Below are 19,629 nucleotides of genomic sequence, written 5' to 3'. Positions count from 1 at the left end.
TATATAAAAAGGGTAATCTCATTTCATTCTTTTCTCATGTAGGTTCTACTAGTTGTTGATTTGAACTTAATCAAACATTGTGAATATTGAAACTAGTATAAAGTTTAAGAATGCATGAAAATGTCATACTGTTAATAAAGCTAATCCTAAAAGTATTAGTATTAAAATAAATGGTATACAGTAGTGTTTCTGAGTACAATTTGAAAAATATCAAGTTGCTGTTTAAAGACACAATTTTGATTGGTCATAAATATAAAAGAATCAAAATATAAAATAAAGTAAAATAGGACATTACCAAATCAAAGAATGTTCTGTTGAACTTTAGGTAACTTTTCATGGTTAATAAAGGTAAAAAATTAAATATAGACTTTTTTTTGTCTCTTCAGAAATATTGTTCACAGAAAACAAGATTATCTTTTTATCCCAAAAGATGAAACCAACTGGGTTACTTTCCAAAGACAACCAAGTGAGCACTGCAGACTGATGAGTAGAATCAGTAAGAACGTGATTTTGGTGCTTTTAACTTTGACAAGTTCTGCATTTCTGCTATTTCAGCTGTACTACTACAAGCACTATTTATCAGCAAAGGTAACTTTTTTTTCTTCTTTCTCATTATTAAACTTCGTTTTAGCTTATATCTTCCTAACATACTTTCCTTTTGCAGTACCTAAAATTAATCAGTTTTTTAAATCCTTGCAGAAATATTTCTTTGAAATTCTCCTCTTCATGGGTATGATAAGAAGCAATTCAGAATAGCAGTTAAATTATTATAATAACACACTAAAAGTCAGAGGTGCACAGTTTCAGTGATGTTGAAATTTTCTGATAGAATTATGTGAAAATTGTTATTTTTCCAAACATTTCATCACTCATTGGAAAGAGTTCAGTGATAAATAATTTTGATAAAATGTTAGACTTAGTTTAGTACAAAGTCGATTTTAATATAGTGCCTAACAGAAAGTGTAGTGTTATAACTTACCTTTATTATAAACCTTTAGGCATAAAGATAAAGAGACAATGATTTAGAATCCAGTAGCTTCTAAAGATCTTATAAATACAGTAATTCTAAAGAGATAGCAAAGAGTTTACTATTATTTGATGGAAGTTAATAGATTCTGAGATGTTGACCATATATGCCTGTTTGATAAATTATAGCAGTCTCAGTGTTTTCCTCTTGGGTAGTTGTATAATTGTAGAATTCTTAGCTCATGACTATGTGTATTTAGATTATGCTTTTTAATGATTATTAGCCAGTTACATAGGTTAAACCTTATACCTGCCCTAAATGTAATGTTAAGTGCTGGGCTTTGCATTTACTTTTTTTTTGTTATCTTCCTAGAATGGATCTGGTTTATCAAAATCCAAAGAAAGCCGAATTGGATTTGATGGCACACAGTGGGTATGTATGACAGTTGAGAAATTCTTCAATTGCCAAGTTCATTTAGTTCATTCACTTATATACTTAATAAGTATTTGTTAAATTATGGCAGTTTTAATAGCTGGCTTGGTGGGAAGTGGGAGTAGGTGATAGAGGGCAAGGGGAAGACACTGTGCCAGGTGCTCTATATGGAGTATCACGTTTAGTCCTTCTGCAGACTTGATGATGTTAATACACGTTTGTCCTCAGTTCACTTAAAAAGATTAAGGTTGGTTGGCTAATAAGTGACTGATTCTAGATTCTAACTGCTTGCTTCCAAAATCCTCATTCATTGAGTTGTGGTGCTTCCCCAAATGAATAAATATGTGAAAAGCATAATTGAACCAAGAAAATATAAAAAATATTTGCAAAACATGTGTCTGACAAAAGATTGATATCAAGGATAAATAAAGAACTCCTGCAACTCAGTAATAGATTTTTTGGTTCATATTCTATCAAATTGAACAAGTGTCCTATTCCTGGTTTGCTGATAGTTTTTTATTATGAAATAGGAATTGAATTTTGTCAAATTTTTTTTGTGTTGAAATTGTCATAGCAGTTTCCTCCCTTTATTCTATTAATATGATTGATTAATTTTCAAGTGCTGCCTTTCATTCCTGGGATAAACTATACTTGGTCATAACATTTTCTCTTTTTCTAACTATAAGAATTAATTTTCTAGTATTCTATTAAATGTCACTGCATCTGTGTTCATGAGGGACAGTGGTATATACTTTTCTTTCTTTTTCTGTAATGTCTTTGTCAGGTTTTGCTATTAGGATTATACTGACCTCAAAATGAGTTTGAAGTGTTTCCTCCTGCTCAGTTCTGAAACAGTTTTTGTGTAATTGGCATTATTTCTTCCTTAAATCTTCGATAGAATTCGCCAGTGAACCATCTTAGTCTAGAGTTTTTTCTTGTTTTGATGGCGAGACTTTTTTTTATACAACAAATTCAATTTTGTTAATAGTTATAAGGCAAGTCAGATTTCCTGTTTCATCTTCTGGTAATTTTGTTAATTGTGTTTTTAAAGGAATTTATCCATTTCCTCTAAGTTATTGAATTTTGGGGCATAGCATTGTTTATTCTAACTTTTTACTTCGTTGTCTCTCCCACTAAGAGATAATAAGCTCCTCTGGAGCAGAGATTATTATATTTTTGGTATTTGCATAATACCCTACAGTAAAAACAAAGGATAAGAGACTGATTCATACATTTGTCTCACTTTTTTATCTTTATAATTCCTGATATTCTAATCTGTTTATTATCTTGTATATGTTTTTATAAGTTTCTTCAGATTTTTGTGAGTAATCATTTATCCTTAATTCCATGAAACATCTTTTTTGATGGGCATACATCCCTTTGAAGTCATTATTGCTTTCATTAATGTAGGTTTTTAAGCAACAATATATGCTATTTATTCTGTTTATCTTGGCTACTCTTAGATATTGTTTACTCCTAAGTGTGATTATTCGGTTTCCATTCTGATTTCAAAATTTTTTTTTTGCAGTAGAATGTTCTGCTTACTGCTCAGCAGAATTGTATTTTAAAATATCAGTATTACAGTATTATTAGAAAGTCAGACTGTATACAGGAATGGTCAAGCAGACAGTGTATTTTAGTTTGTATTTTGCTTGGCAAGATTATTAAGCAGTATTTCAAATATGAAGAAAAGTTCCACATACAATTGATTTTTGGTTTTGAAAATGTTGACATAACTAATTTTTTAAAATTGAAAGACCTGGTATTTCCTCTCCAACTTTTGCTTGAAAAGATTTAGCTACTACCAACGGAATAATTTGTAAGTCCAGAGTTGTCATCTCAGATACTGCTTCCTCTGTGAAGATTTCGATATCCTTTTGATGTGCAGTTAATTAGTTGATTACTGTTCTGTACTTACCTTATATTGTAAATATTTGTACATTGTCCTCAGTAGACCATGAACTTCTTAAGAGCAGGTACAGTGTATTATTTATTTGTGGGTTTTTTAATGTTAGCAAAGTAGTAATCCTGGTATGTATTGAATAAGTACTCTATATGTGTTCTTATAAAATTAATGAATAAAATCTAATGAGATAGATTATTGTATTGGTTTAGAAGAATTAAGGGAATTCTTTTCCTCTCAAACAGCGTGCAGTTAAAAAATTTATTATGCTAACATCCAGTCAGAATGTACCCGTGTTCCTTATTGATCCTTTGATTCTGGAATTGATTAATAAAAACTTTGAACAAGTCAAGAATACTTCTCATGCCTCCTCCACTTCAGAATGCAAGTTTTTCTGTGTTCCAAGAGACTTTACTACATTTGCACTACAGTATCAACTATGGAAGAATGAGGTAAGATGATTTGCTTTCAGGTAATGGAATGTGTTTTTTGTAAAACAATGTAAGATTAAACCAATTTAAACTGTAAAATATTTAAAATTTTTTATAAAGACATAAATTATATCAAGAATATTTTCAGCTATAAATAACAAAACACAAGGCTCCTCTGTCTGTGAGATTTCCCAAGCAAGAATACTAGAGTGGGTTGCCATTTCCTTCTCCAGGGAATCTTACTGATCCCAGTTATTGAACCCACATCTGCATTGGCAGGTGGATTCTTTACCACTCAGCCACCTGGAAAGCCCATAACTGGAAGTAGATTTGTGCAGTATAGCCTTGGGTTAGGCCTTTGCTGTGTTTGATCAGAGCAACTTCTTTGTTCTTGACGCTCCTCTGTCATGATTATGAAAAGGCAAGCCATTTCATAGTTCTTCCTGTTTTGTCTATCTCCTCACACTCGAGGTCTGATTCCTCTTCAAGTTCTGTCTGGGCTTTTAAATTTTTCGTAAATTTACCAATTTATAATGTTTTTATTTCATCCTGTACAGTAGATTCCTGCTCTGAATCAGCCACTCTTACACTAAATCAGTACTTTCTACCTCTTAGGCTTATGAAGAAAGGAAATCCTACAGTAGTTAATTCTAATATAAGGAGAACTAAGGGGAAATTGTATTAGACAGGGTCAGTTCAGTTCAGTCACTCAGTCATGTCCGACTCTTTGCGACCCCATGAACCACAGCACACCAGGCCTCCCTGTCCATCACCAACTCCCGGAGTCCACTCAAACCCATGTCCATTGTGTCAGTGATGCCATCCACCATCTCATCCTCTGTTGTCACCATTTCCTCCTACCCTCAATTTTTCCCAGCATCAGGGTCTTTTCAAATAAGTCAGCTCTTCGCATCAAGTGGCCAAAGTATTGGAGTTTCAGCTTCAACATCAATCCTTCCAATGAACACCCAGGACTGATCTCCTTTAGGATGGACCGGTTGGATCTTCTTGCAGTCCAAGGGACTCTTAGGAGTCTTCTCCAACACCACAGTTCAAAAGCATCAATTCTTCGGTGCTCAGCTTTCTTTATAGTCCAACTCTCACATCCATACATGACTACTAGAAAAACCATAGCCTTGACTAGACAGACCTTTGTTGGCAAAGTAATGTCTCTGCTTTTGAATATGCTGTCTAGGTTGATCATAACTTTCCTTCCAAGGAGTAAGCGTCATTTTATTTCATGGCTGCAATCACCATCTACAGTGATTTTGGAGCCCCCAAACATAAAGTCAGCCACTGTTTCCACTGTTTCCCCATCTATTTACCATGAAATGATGGGACCAGATGCCATGATCTTAGTTTTCTGAATGTTGAGCTTTAAGCCAACTTTTTCACTCTCTTTCACTTTCATCAAGAGGCTCTTTAGTTCTTCTTCACTTTCTGCCATAAAGGTGGTGTCATCTGCATATCCGAGGTTATTGATATTTCTTCTGGCAATCTTGATTCCACTTGTGCTTCCTCCAGCCCAGCGTTTCTCATGAGGTACTCTGCATATAACTTAAATAAGCAGGGTGACAATATACAGCCATGATGTACTCCTTTTCCTATTTGGAACCAGTCTGTTGTTCCATGTCCAGTTCTAACTGTTGCTTCCTGACCTGTATACAGGTTTCTCAAGAGACAGGTGAGGTGGTCTGGTATTCCCATCTCTTTCAGAATTTTCCACAGTTTAGACAGGATAAGTTACATTAATTGCTGATAAAAACAACCCTAAAATCTCATTGACTTAGTGCAAAAAAAGGAGTAATTGTCTCTGGACAAAATCCAGTGTGAATATTCTTGGTCAAGAGTATTCCTGGATGACTTTTCCTATAAGCAGTGCTTATAGGATGCAGGATGTTTCATTTGTGTGGCTTCCCTATCCCATAGTTCTTTGTTTCTCTACATGCAGATAAAAGAGAAAAAGCAGAGAAGATCTTGTGGGACATTGTAAGGCCAGGCTTAGAAGTGGTATCTGATGTTTCCATCTGCATTCCTTTGACCAAAACACAATTTCAGTCTATATCCAGAAAGGGGAAGGCAATTGTAATTGATACTGGTTAGCATTCTGTGCCAGAATGATCACTTTTTAGACTTAGTTCCAACCTTTAATAACTTTAATGCCTGATATTACTACTTAGAACTTTATTTTCCTTAACTGTAGATTAGGTGTAATATCTTCCCTGTTGACCTCACATAGTTTCTATGGACATGAGATGAAATAATTGATGTGAATACGCTTCATACACGTTATATAAATATAGACTTAAAGAGGTGGTGGTGTAGAGTAGAAAGAACTTTGTATTTGGTTACGTAAGACCTAAATGCTGGCAGTAGCTTTGCCTCTTGCTAATTTTGTCTCTTTGGACTTCTGTGAGTCTCTTTCTTTATCTACAATATCTGTGCTACTTACTCTTTAAGATCAATGTCATGAATTCAACCAGTGAGTGAAAGTCACTCAGTCATGTCTGACTCTTTGAGACCCCATGGACTGTACAGTCCATGGAATTCTCCAGGCCAGAATACTGGAGTGGGTAGCCTTTCTCTTCTCCGGGGGATCTTCCCAACCCAGCGATCAAACCCAGATCGAACCTGCATTGCAGGTGGATTCTGTACCACCTGAGCCATAAGGAAAGCCTAGGAATACTGGAGTGGGTAGCCTATCCCGTCAGGGGAACTTCCTGACCCAGGAATCGAACCAGGGTCTCCTGCATTGCAGGCAGATTCTTTACCAACTGAGCTATCAGGGAAGCCATAGATGTTATATGTAAATACAGTAATGTTTATAAAAGTTCTTTAAAAACTGTACATTTCTGTTCAAATGTGAGGTGTTCTTAATAATTACTACTGTTTAACCATCTGTAGCACTGGTTGTTAGGATTAAAAATCTACTGTATGGGTTAATCTTTTTACGTGAGAGTTATACTATAACTAATAACTGAAATGTACTTTGCTTTATAGTGTATCTTAGTCTGTTTTCTAATGATGTATATTATGATAGACTTCTATTTTAGTAGCAGTTTAAGGCATTGGGATATAACTATGAGATGAGAAACCCTGCTCTTATGAAGCACTTTTGAAGATTATTAGAAGTTAAGTTGAGAATCACAGGTTTAATTTTAAGTCCTTACATTAACATTTACTTTGGAGATGCTAACCAGAGAACACTATAGTGAATGGACATTCTCATTCCAAGGGAGAAATTTGTACTGATTTTCATAAAGAGAGTCTTTGAACATGTCTTCCATGCTCTTTGGTTTCTCTTTTTGATGCTTTCCTTAATTCTCCCACCTTTCCTTCCCCACCTTTTTTTAATCTTCAGGCAAAGAGCAGGTTAGGACAATAATACAGAAGACTTAATTCAGTGTAAGAGTAACTTTAATTTTGCTACTAGTATTTATTTTAAATATTCAAATATTGAAAATATTTAAATCTTTCTTTTGTTTTAGGAAGGCTGGTTTCGGTTAGCTGAAAATATGGGATTTCAGTGCCTAAAGGTCGAGAGCAAGGACCCCCGGCTGGATTGGATAGACTCACTTTCTGGGACTGAAATCCCCCTGCACTACATCTGCAAATTGACCAGTCATGCCATCCACTTGGTGGTCTTTCATGAGAGGAGTGGCAACTACCTCTGGCATGGCCATCTACGGCTGAAAGGACACATCGACAGGAAGTTTGTTCCTTTTCGAAAGTTACAGTTTGGTCGTTATCCTGGAGCTTTTGACAGGTAAATTCAGGGTCTAAAGGGAATACGTGAAACCTACCTTGTTCAGTCATGAATTCTTTTTCTCTTTTTCACATTTAGTAAAAAACCTAAAATGTATTTCATGCAAATCAGTTTTGAAACGTAAATATTCAACAAGAAGCAACTCATGTACATATACTCCAGGAAATATATATCAGAATGTTCATAACAACATTGTTCTCAGTGCCCCAAACAAAATGTGATGTGTTTACACAATGAAGAACCGTGGGGCAGGGAAATGAAGAAGCTCTTAACTCATGCTCTATGTAGCAACAGAGATGAATCCTACAATGCTGAGTGACAGAAGTGAGGCATAAAAGAATACAAATCTTATTATATTTATAAAGAGATCAGACACAGGATAAAGTATGTTTGTGGATATATACTTACAAGTAAAAGTGTTCAGAATGTAAAAACTTCCAGTTATGAGATAAGTTCTTGGGATATAATATACAGTATGATCACTATAGTTAATTAACATTGCTGTATTATATATTTGACAGTTGCTAAGAGTAGATATTTAAAAATGATACCTTATATGCTTGATCTTTAGCTATTTTGCTTATGTTGTATTGAATGTGCTTTGAAGAGGCTGCCAGTGTTCTGAATTTAAGTCCTTGTAATAAGTCTTAATTTTTGTTTTCAGGCCAGAGTTACAACAAATCACTGTTGATGGATTAGATGTTCTCATTCCAAAAGATCCAATGCACTTTCTAGAAGAAATACCACACTCTAGATTTATTGAGTGTAGGTATAAAGAAGCTCGAGCATTCTTTCAGGTTAGAGATAACCAAATATTGTACTTTACAATTTAAAGGAAATATGTTTATTTTTAGTATTTATCAGTTGAGGTGGGGGGAGGGTAAAGGGACTTATGGTAAAAAGAGACTTAGATAAGAAAACATCTTTTCTGATTTGTCTGTTTCCTTCTAGATTGTTTAAATTTTTTAAGTAGATTAAACATTAACCTTAAGGAACAATTTCTTCCCCAGTTGAATGGTTTGATATTTACGGAGACCTTATTTTATTTGGATAGACATTGACAGGTTTAGCACTGGCCTCTGCTTTTAGTTAGGATTGCCCACAAATTTTATAAAGATGGTACATTCTGTTCTTAAAGCAATCCAAGTAGGATCAAACCATGTAGAATACATACTTCATAGAAAATACAGTTTTTCTCAGAGGGTTGGCACTGAATATGAATTTTTTGTGTTTATGAAGGTTTTTTAAGATAAATGCTACACAAAGACCAAGTGCTTTTGAACTTTACTTTATTCTGTTGTTTTAACTTTCAGTTCAATAAACATTTATTAAAAGCCGGCTTCCCAGGAACTCTCCTGACCCTGGGGATATAAAGATGATTTTAAAGGACATGAAAGTTCAGCTCTAGGAAATGACATGAAACAGAGGTACAGTGAAAGCAATCAGATCTATGGTGGGGTTTTGGTACTCTAGTTTTTCCTCATGCCCTTTATTTTTCTGGGCAAACTTTTATTTTATTTTCTGGGTTCCCTTCCAAGAAAGCTGTGTATCCAAGGACTGGAAGGGAATGAGAAAAAGAAGTACCAGCTGTATCATCACCAACCAAATTCCCAGAACCCAAAAATGCAAGGGTTTTTTTTTCTGATAGGTTGTGCTGGCACCCAAGGCCTAGACTTGACAGCCAGAGTGGGCCTTCCTAGCCCTGTTCCTTTAAATCTGTAGATTTGTGGCTGAAGCCTCATGAATGAGAAGCTGGAAAACTGCATGTATAGCTGGGCCAGTGTCAGTGGGCAAGTGCTGCCCTTCACATCCCTACCACAGAGTATGAGGAAGCAGAAGAGAAGCAGACTGATGCTTGAATTTCCATCCATTCACTGCTTCTGTCTCAAAGAGTTTGTTCTGATTGCCACCTCTGTCTTAGCAATTATCACAATTAATTGTGAATGTCTGTCCTGTCCACCTATAAGATGGTGTGAACTTTTTGATAGCAGGCATCTTATTTTACTCACCTTTGTAGCCCCAGCATCTAGCACAATACCTGACATAAAGAAAAGATCCTATAGTGGTAGGAAAATGCATAAAGAATAAGGTGCTCAGAATCAAATGGTTGTTTTTTTCTTTTTTTTTCTAGAACATTGGGGCTGCTCCATTTACTTGGCAAGCATTTGCCCATACTCATTTTATTGATCTTTGTGAGAAGGCAGTGTAAAATGTAAAATGTTTCAAAATATTGAGAAATCATGAGTATCAGTTCAATTCAGTCACTCAGTCGTGTCCGACTCTCTGCCGCCCCATGGACTGCAGCACGCCAGGCTTCCCTGTCAGCTCCCGGAGCCTGCTCACACTCACATCTGTCACATCGGTGATGCCACCCAACCATCTCCTCCTCTGTCGTCCCTTCTCCTACCGCCTTGAGTCTTTCCCAGCATTAGGGTCTTTTCAGATGAGTTGGTTCTTTGCATCAGGTGGCCAAAGTATTGGAGTTTCAGCTTCAGCATCAGTTCTTCCAATGAATATTCAGGGTTGATTTCCTTTAGAATTGACTTAATTTCTAATGTTAGAACCAGGAAGGTCAGTTTTCAAATTAAAGTGAACATACATAACTTTGAACACTTGATGGCGCCAAACAGTCTTAAATACAATGCCTGGTGTTTAAAAAAAAAGTAATGAGCTAATCTACTAGATCTCATAGAGCAGCCTTCTAACTTTCCTTTTTTAAAATAGTAATTTTGGAAACGTTTTCAAACTTTCAGAAAAGTTACAGATGCAATACAAATAATTCCTTTTCCTTAACCATTGGGAGTTATTTGTTGATATCTACCTCACAACCTCAAATAATTTAATATTTCTTAAAAACAAGAACAGTCTCCTAATATCTTAATACAAAAATCAGAAAATAACATAAAGATTATTACCATTTAATCCTCATTCAAGTTTTGCTAATTATCTTAATAATTACCATTATAATAAAAGGATCTAGTTCAGAATCACATGTTGCTTTTAATTTCTGTCTCTTTATAAAGTTTCCTTAAATCGGGAACAGTTTCACAATCACTTTTTAACATTTATGACTTTGATACTTTTGAAGATTACAGGCCAGATATTTTATAAACTGTCCCTTGTTTGGGGTTTGTATGGTTTTTCCTCATGTTACATTGATGTTATACACCTTTAGTAAGAATAACACACCAGTGATTCCGTGCTTTCACTTCATCCTGTCAGATGCTTCTTGATTTTGATTTGCTCCATGTGGATGCCCACATCACCTGCTCAGGCCCCGATACCCATGCCAGGCCACCACTGTTCACTTTCTTGCTCTGCCTCATGTGATGGTTCTAGTTTAGAAGAGTCCAGGAAGGGAAAGAGAACAGAGGAAAGTGTCTCCTGACTTCCTTTATTTACTTCAACTATTTTCTCAATCTACCAAGAAGCATAGGATAATACATATTTTTCTGCACTTGATTTTGTCTCAGCAGCAGCCGTCAAAAAATAATTGGTGCGCTCCAGTGTGTTGAGTTCCAGTAAAAAAAACCATAGAGGATATGGAAATATCTAGACCCCTAGTTCAGGAATATCTAGAAAGCTATATTCATATCCTCTTCTACTACATTGCTCTGAGACCTGGGGCAAATTTCTGAGCCTTAGTTTCCTCATCTATGAAATGAGGGGGCACCTTCTGTTATCTTGTTATTTTTAATCTATATTTTGGGGAAGGATTTGGGGAAAGGTTGCCTGAACAGGAAAGATCAAATATGACATGGTATTTAAATTAAGATTCAGTCTTTTTCTAAACATATGATAATCCCAAGATTTACATGAGACATTTTAAATGGAAGAATATGTTTGCTCAGTTGTGTCCAACTCTTTGTGACCCCATGGTCCATAGCCTGCCAGACTCCTCTGTCCATGAGATTCTCCACGCAAGAATACTGGAGTGGGTTGCCACTCCCTTCTCCAGGAGCTCTTCCCAGCCCAGGGATCAAACCCAGGTCTCCTGCATTGTAGGCAGACTTCATACCGTCTGAGCCACCAGGAAAGCCCTATGTATAACTATAATTTTTAAAGTCCATAACACATGTAAAGGGTGTATAGGTATATTCATGTTTATATTTTAACACATATGAGGGTCAGTTCTAACGAATTGAATTTCTGGGAGTGTCATGGTATTAAAGGTATGTCACAAAAAAAAAAATAAAATAAAGGTATGTCACAGAGATGGGAGTATGTCCATGCAGGGGCAGCCTTAAAGGGACATAACTATCAGAGTAATATTTTTGTAGAACATAAAGTTTTCATTCATATTATTTAATTTGATCCTTTCAGTTACTCTGTGAAATAAGCCAAGATTCACTATTAACCTTTAAGAAAACTAAGGTCTCAAAATGTAAGATATGAGGTCTTGAGATGTAAGTCACGGTCATTATTGGCTGAGCATGGACTAAATTCTGAGTCTTTAAACTCCTAGCTCTAGGCTTTTCTCTCTGCAGCAGGGGTAAGAGCATACATCTCTCATTCCAGTCGTATGTCCTAACAGCATTATGGCTCTGAGGATGTTTTCATATTAAAGAGATCCCATATACTTTCATATTGAAGAGATCCCATATCGTATTCTGGAGAATGTAACTTACCTTCCGCAATCCCTTTTTTTTCATAGGAATATTTTTTGGTTGAAATATATGGTCCTTGGAACTATATTTCCTCCTGTTGTAAAAGAATGCCATGATATTTTAGGATATTGTTGGCATGGGAGGGGCTTAATCAATCATTTATTTATTTACCCATTTATCAGTATGTGTTAGTCACATATTATATGCTGCTGCTGCTGCTGCTGCTGCTAAGTCGCTTCAGTCTTGTCCGACTCTGTGTGACCCCATAGATGGCAGCCCACCAGGCTCCCCAGTCCCTGAGATTCTCCAGGCAAGAACACTGGAGTGGGTTGCCATTTCCTTCTCCAATGCATGAAAGTGAAAGGTTAAAGTGAAGTCGCTCAGTCCTGTCCGACTCTTGCATATACACTGAAGGAGAGATTCAGTACCTACCCTCAAGGAATCATCTTTACAGCCTATTGGAGGAAATATAAATAGAATCAGCAGTTAGAATGAAATATGATAAGTGAGAATGGGCAGAATAGGTGAAGGGGATTAAGAGATATAAACTTCCAGTCATGGGGTATGTAATATAAAAAATAGGGAATATAGTCAGTAATATTGTAATAGCTCTGTATGGTGACAGATGGAAACTAGAGTTATCATGATGATCATTTTGTAATATATGAAAATATTGAATCACTGTCTTCTACACCTCTATGAAAATTTCAAATCACTGTGTTCAGAACCTGAAGCTAATATAATATTATATGTAAATTATAATTCATTTAATAAAGAAGCCCTTGATCTTTTTACATCAAAAAATAAAAATGAATTAAGTATAATAATTATAGTAAAAGTATATAAAAATGGTAATTTATGAGCTCATTGAACAGATTATTTCATTGGTCTGTGTCTGCATATCTAGTAGCAAACATAATTTTTTGCTCTCTAATGTTGAACTGAAGAGGAGTCCTGGAAGAATAAATATATGTATTCCTAGGAAAATCAGAGATTGTTTTTCAGAGGGTGGAACTGAAACATTCAAGATTTTATTAGTCAAGGGCATTTCAGACAAAGGAAACATGTTATGAAGACACAGAGGCTTGAAAAATTGTGGCATATTTGGCGAGTGAAATATGAGGAGGGTGGAGATAAGTGACAGACAAGTGACCTTGTTTGTCATGCTAAGAAATTTAGATTTTGTCCTGTAGGTAGTGAAGCATTAGTGAAGAACTTATAGTTCTTTTCTTCAGTTCCAGAACTCCCTAAAAATGAAGAAAAGTGAAGAGACTATAGATAAATGACTAGTATTTGTATAGAATTTAAAAATTTGTGAGACATTTGTCTGTCATCCATTAGCTCGTTAAATTTTCACAGCTCTCGTGCAGACTATAATTATTATCCTTTAATTACTGATGAGAAAATTATATCTGAGAGAGGTTTGTTCTTTCATTCTCTCATTCATTCAGGCACTGTTTTAGACATTGGAGATACAGTGATAAACAAAATGAAGTCCCTTTCCTCATAGAGCTTATTTTCTCCTGAAGTGATATGCCCAGGGTCACAGCTAAAATGAAGTGAGATTAGACTTGAACACAGTCTGCTTCAAAAATCCCATGTTCTTTCTACTATACTATTCAGTCCTGAAGAGCATTTATACTAGAGAATGATGAAAATATCATTGAACGCATTGTACTTCAGATATGCCTGTAATCCTCTTAATTAGCCTTCTTTTCCCGTAAAACTAGAACATACAAAACTCACCAGAGAGATGCTGTGGGGAGGGAAGTGGGAGGGGGGTTCAGGATTGGGAACACGTGTATACCTGTGGCGGATTCATGTTGATGTATGGCAAAACTAATACAGTATTGTAAAGTAAAATAAAGTGAAAAAAAAAAAAACTCACCCCTTGGGAATCCTGATTATATTCCTTCCTCCTTTAACTTGGCTCTCCTAGAATCTGCTCTTTATAGTCTTATTTTAATGTGTGACTAACAAGGAATTCTGAAACCTGATTTTTATACTAGAAAAATTATAATATGGAGTTAGTTTTCAAGTTTAATTTGGATGTCACAGAAATATTTCTGGGAACTTAGAAATGGCTATAGTAGCTTACTATTTGTTATATCTGTAGCACTACCTTGATGATAACACTGTGGAAGCTATGACCTTTCAGAAACGGGCAAAGGAATTGTTGCAACTAGCAGCCAAAACATTAAAGAAGTTGGGAGTACGGTTCTGGCTGAGCAGTGGGACTTGTCTAGGTAAAATTCTTCTTGCTTATAATTTGTCTTTTTGACATTTCATCCTTTTTGGCTTTAGGGATGACTGCCTGAGATGACAAAACATCGGTGGTATTTGAAGTGTCATATTTATAGACAGAATAAACAATAGTGCATGGAGCAAGGATTTATTTAAGAAATAACTTCAAAATCATAAGACAAAATTAGGAAGACCATGTTGTGTTTCCCAAAATAATGTGTGTAAAATTTATATCAGAACATGTAGACTACATGTGATCCTCAGGTAATCTTTAGATTAGCATTTTATTATTTCTACCCATAGGTGGTTATTCTCTTTAAAAAGAAACTGTATTCTGTTTCTTTACATACAAACAATACAGACAACTTTCATTGCACCAAAAGTTTCTTAAGAGCAAGTTTTTTTAAGAGAAACAATGAAGGGAATGTTATAAGGTCTTTCACAAATCTTTTCCACATCATGATGGTATCACTGATTGGATATCATTGTCTTACCACATTCTGCTTATTCTGAGATGGGAAAGTATAGAATCCAAGAAAGATTTCTAAATCTCTTTCCACTATTCATTAGATCAAACTTCTTTGGAATGTAAAATTATTTAGAATCGTAAAATTTTTTGAATTCTTTCTTGTTTATAATGATAGCTGATTATAGCTGTTTTTGTTCCCTGTTAGTTATAACTATTTGTACAAAAGTTAATTCTGCTTCTGCTTTTAGAGGGTTACTGTATAATTTATTTAATTTGAGACATTTTTAGAATGAAAGGAGTGCTGTTAGTAATTATGGTACAACAGGTATAAACAGGGATATATGGTTATCTTGTCATTTAAGCTTTGTGGAAAATTTACATGATTCTTCCTGTCAAGGAGTTTACAGTTAGAGTAAGCTACCTCCGCCCCTTGCCTTGCACAAAAAAGAGTACATCTCGTTTATGTGGTATATGCTCTAAGGTTTAACTTTTTGAAGCAAGATTGTTTTGAGGACTGTTACCAAAATTCTTCTTAATCATTTCTCATGATATCTTTTGAGTTCTTAGCCCCATAAGAGCATTTATAAAATGAGAGAAGTTGGATTAGGTGATATTTAAAGTGCCTTCCATTTTTTTCTATTTTAATAATTTTCATTTTTAATAATTTGTGACTTTTTGATAGATGTGGATTATAGATTTTTCTTAAACTGGATGTGAGATCCTCCTGTGCTTGGCTTCTAAAAATCTGTGTTAAAACTGAAATTAAAGTTTAGAATTCCAAACAGTATTTCCCATAGGTAATTGTAGACATTTGTTTACTTTTTGAATACTTTGAATGGAAGGAGTAGCAGGATATTAAGGGAAAACCCAGAGCCCTTAGTAATATTAAGGTATAAAGTGTTTTCCTTTTAGAAAGTATAATAACACCTAACTTAGAGGTAGATACATAGTAAATATGTAGACATATCTTTGGTAATCTTTAGATATGATATGTGAAAATTGAGGTTGATACTGCTCTCCTTTTTTATATGGCCCATCACACATTCAGAGTTACTAAGTTCTACAAATTACTGCTTAGGAAAGGAATATTAATTAAGCAAAAGGATTAAATTATGTTTTTAGCATATCTTAAACGCAACCTTCATCATAGATTTATGAGTAAACATTTTAAGAAGTAACAGTGTTTTAAATGAATGGCTCAGTTAACATTATTAAAGCTAATAATTTATTCAGAAATTAAAGTACATCATGAAAAGTCTTGAGGTGGCTGAGTGTTCAGAGCAAGTGAAGGAAGGAAGGAATAAAAGAAATACTCTTCAACAGTTGGCTCCTATGATCATAAATATTAAGTTGGGATCTAATTTTAAAATTCTGATAAAGCACACTAAATATAATCCTGTAAAATAAAATACATTGTACAAAGACTGTCCATTCTAATAATTACTAATTATTTCCAAACTTAAGTTTTTAAAAAAGTTTTCTTCTTCTGTTTTTTTTTTCTTTTTTTTTAGGATGGTATCGGCAATGCAGCATTATTCCATATAGTAAAGATGTTGACCTAGGAATTTTTATACAGGATTACAAATCTGATATTATTTCAGCATTTCAAGATGCAGGACTCCCACTCAAACACAAGTTTGGGAAGGTCAGTAATAAAAATGCTTCACTTCATTAGTAACATGTTTCAAAAGTAAAGTTTATATTAAGCAACTCAGAGATGTTTCATATAGCATTTTATCATTCAGTATTGGCCAGAATGAGTTCAGCAGAAAATTATTACCACTTGTGACTTCTGCACTATTTAAGGAAAACTAGAAAATCTGGCTTTTTATTGACCACGAGAAAGTGAAAAGGATCTTGGACTCTTGAAGAAGAATTTATTGCCATTACATTAGGGAACAACATAACTTAATAATTAATTAATATAATAAGTGAGAATCCCACCTACCCTACCTGAAGTGTCATTTATTTTTTTGTTCACATAGACATCATATTAACTATCACCTCAAAACGTTCCATTGATTGCTAAGGACTCAAAATACAGAATCATTTCAAACGTTACTTGGGTTTCTTATTTATTTCACATGTCCTAGGTCATAGCAATTTTCTCACAGGTCATTGTGGCTTAGATGAAATCTCCTTTTAGATAATTTAATTCATATAGCCTAAGCCTATGATCCCTGGCAATCACCTTACTCTTAATGTGCTTATTCCCAGGGAAGTGTTCTCCTGGAAAGCAAGGAGTGTGTTCTGTTTGTGGAAAATTACTTCCCTCATCATAATCATTCTAGTTTATTTAAAAATTTAATAAAGTATCTTCTTGAGGTAAAAGTCAAAGCAATAGAACTCTAATCATTCAGTAAATGACTTAACATTTCCTTAACACCCAGTCTTTGCCTGGCACTGTGCTCTGCATGGATGGCAAAGATGAATAAAGTACAGTCCTTATCCTTGAGGAGCCCACTGTCTAACTGAGAGAAAACAAATGCATAAACAATTAAGTGGTTAGTGCTACAACAGACAAGTATACCAAGTCCAATGGGAACTTGGAGGATAAGTTTGTAGGATAAGTTTCTTAGGGAAATGCTCTCAGAATCCTTTGTACTTTTATTTCTTCTTTTTTCATATATATAATGCAATGATATATGGGTTTCTATACTACATTTACATAAGTACTTATTGATTATAATGACTTGATAGTTTTACTTGGTTATAAAAGGGAATAATTTTTATTTGATTACTTTTTTTTTTTTAGTCAGAAAGGAGCTCTGGAACAGGATGTTTTGCAGAGTGATCCTTTAACTACTATAAGTCATTTATTCTGAGTTGTCTTCAGTTGTAAAAAGCAACATTATTTTATGTACATTTAAGAAAGAAATCTAATGATTGTGTGCTACTTTCAGAGATGCTCCAGCTTGAAAAACAGTTAAGACCTGTATTCTCTCTATATAAAACATAAGAATCTTTTTTTCTTTTGATTTTAAAAAATGTTCATTCCTTTGTTTCAGTCTGTAAAGGTTTTCATCTTCTCCCTAGGTAGAAGACAGCTTGGAATTGTCTTTCCAAGGAAAAGATGATGTAAAACTTGACATTTTTTTCTTCTATGAAGAGACTGACCATATGTGGAATGGAGGCACTCAGGCCAAAACAGGAAAAAAGTTTAAGTATGAATCAGATAAGTTCTTACAAAGGGGGCTTTAGAAATAACTGCAGAAGGTAGAAGTAAGGAAGTAACTGAAAATGAGGTGGGATGGGGAATGACCATCAAGGCTCCACTGTTTAGCTGATACTTCTCAGCTTCCCAAAGAGTTTCCCGGTTACACTTGAGAAGTGAGGATACCTATCAGGACTGAGGAAGTGCCCCTGGGTTTGTCACTCCAAAAAGTCATTATGATTGGAAGTCCTTGAGTCATCAGAAAGGGAAAGCCAAAATAAGGAACAGAAAATTAGGCCCAGATTCTGAGCCAAAAAACCAATTGGCTGTTAGAGCTGTTGAAACTTGATAATTTAATGAGAATGGGTAAGGATCAGTAAGAAGGAGATAGTTAAGGTGAAGTGAAGTTTAAGTGAGGAGATTGGGATTGGCTGGAACTGAGGTCATGAATGCTGGGCAAGCTCTGGAATGTGCCTTTAGCATAGACTGAGGCCCATTCTTTAAAGGATACTTTAAAGAATACATTTAAAGAATAATATGGTAGTTAACAGCTACCACGTTTTCTCAAATGTAAGGTGATATGCATTGTAAGATGTACCATTATTGTATGTGCTAACAAGAAAGGAAAGACGCTGCTAATTATAATCTTTTTTAAGACACCTAATTCAGATAGAAAATTGTAGGGGGAAAGTATCTCAATTCTGAATTAATTGATGGACTACAATATATTAGACTAGCATTTTGAGCATTTTTTTAATGCTGCCATAGTCAAACTCCTTGATTATTAAAAGACAAAAATGTAGAGTAACTGTGTATATACCCTTTATGATGCAGTTGGCCTGTTGACAGTTCTGAGAGAGAGAGAATGAATGTGAACCTGAACCCAAAGAATGTGGGCTCTGGAGTCAGGCAGACCTGGAAAATGTCAGCTTCACCCTAACTAATTGTAGCCTTTAGCTTTTTTGAACATTAATCTCCTCATACTACTGTGGGTCAGGCACTGATGGGAACATTTTTCATGTATTAACACATCTAATCCTCATAACAACCATAGATAGTCTGTGAGGCACTGAGAATTTAAGTCGTTTGTTCAACATCACAGCAAATAAGTCAGGCAGCAGCCTGTCTCTGGAGTTCATACTTTTGATCACTACCCCCTACTGCCTCCCTAATACACCTGGCAGTATGAAGCACTTAGTGTGATACTTAGCCCTTATTATCAGTAAGTGGTGGTTACCTTTGTTATAATTATTTAATGTTATTAATATTATGATTGCTAGTGTGACTGCTGTCATTGTTGTCATTTTTATGGTTCTTATGTCATTCTTACTGGTTCTTATGACCAGGAGCATAGATTTACCTCACCAACTAGCTGAGATTAGGGCTTCTATCACAGAATAAACTTGAGCCATTGGGCACATTGGAGAATGTTCTGTAGCACAGAAGAATAATTCCAAACTCAGACTGGTTTCTCCTGGATACATAGACATTACATACTTTATTTGAATCTTTATTTAAAGGCAAGGAGTCTCCATGTAATATTAACCTTGTTCTGGAGATTTGAGAATAATCCAAACCTTTTTTCTCGAAGTCATAAAGTATCCCCAAATTGACATGATCCTGGAGTGTGTTCCTAGAGCTCATATATTATAAAAT

General features: G+C 35.0%; 1 protein-coding gene across 3 annotated transcripts in view; it reads left to right on the top strand.

The window, feature by feature from the left end:
- The window catches only part of FKTN (fukutin), an 88,090-nt gene that overhangs the window by 15,623 nt on the left and 52,838 nt on the right, over window positions 1-19,629 (top strand). For all 3 annotated transcript variants that reach the window (XR_011254217.1, XR_011254216.1, XM_069575528.1), the window contains exons 2-9: window positions 387-588; window positions 1,340-1,399; window positions 3,548-3,754; window positions 7,222-7,499; window positions 8,164-8,296; window positions 14,223-14,352; window positions 16,331-16,464; window positions 17,856-17,983. Coding sequence is in view for 1 of the 3 variants with exons in the window: in XM_069575528.1 (XP_069431629.1) it covers window positions 484-588; window positions 1,340-1,399; window positions 3,548-3,754; window positions 7,222-7,499; window positions 8,164-8,296; window positions 14,223-14,352; window positions 16,331-16,464; window positions 17,856-17,983 (1,175 nt within the window). In the remaining 2 variants the exon portion in view is untranslated. The remainder of the gene's footprint in view (window positions 1-386; window positions 589-1,339; window positions 1,400-3,547; window positions 3,755-7,221; window positions 7,500-8,163; window positions 8,297-14,222; window positions 14,353-16,330; window positions 16,465-17,855; window positions 17,984-19,629) is intronic.

This window comes from Ovis canadensis, chromosome 2, assembly GCF_042477335.2.
Source record: "Ovis canadensis isolate MfBH-ARS-UI-01 breed Bighorn chromosome 2, ARS-UI_OviCan_v2, whole genome shotgun sequence".
NCBI lineage: Eukaryota > Metazoa > Chordata > Mammalia > Artiodactyla > Bovidae > Ovis > Ovis canadensis.
Note: the sequence above shows the minus strand (reverse complement) of the source record. Positions and strands in the feature narration are given on the sequence as shown.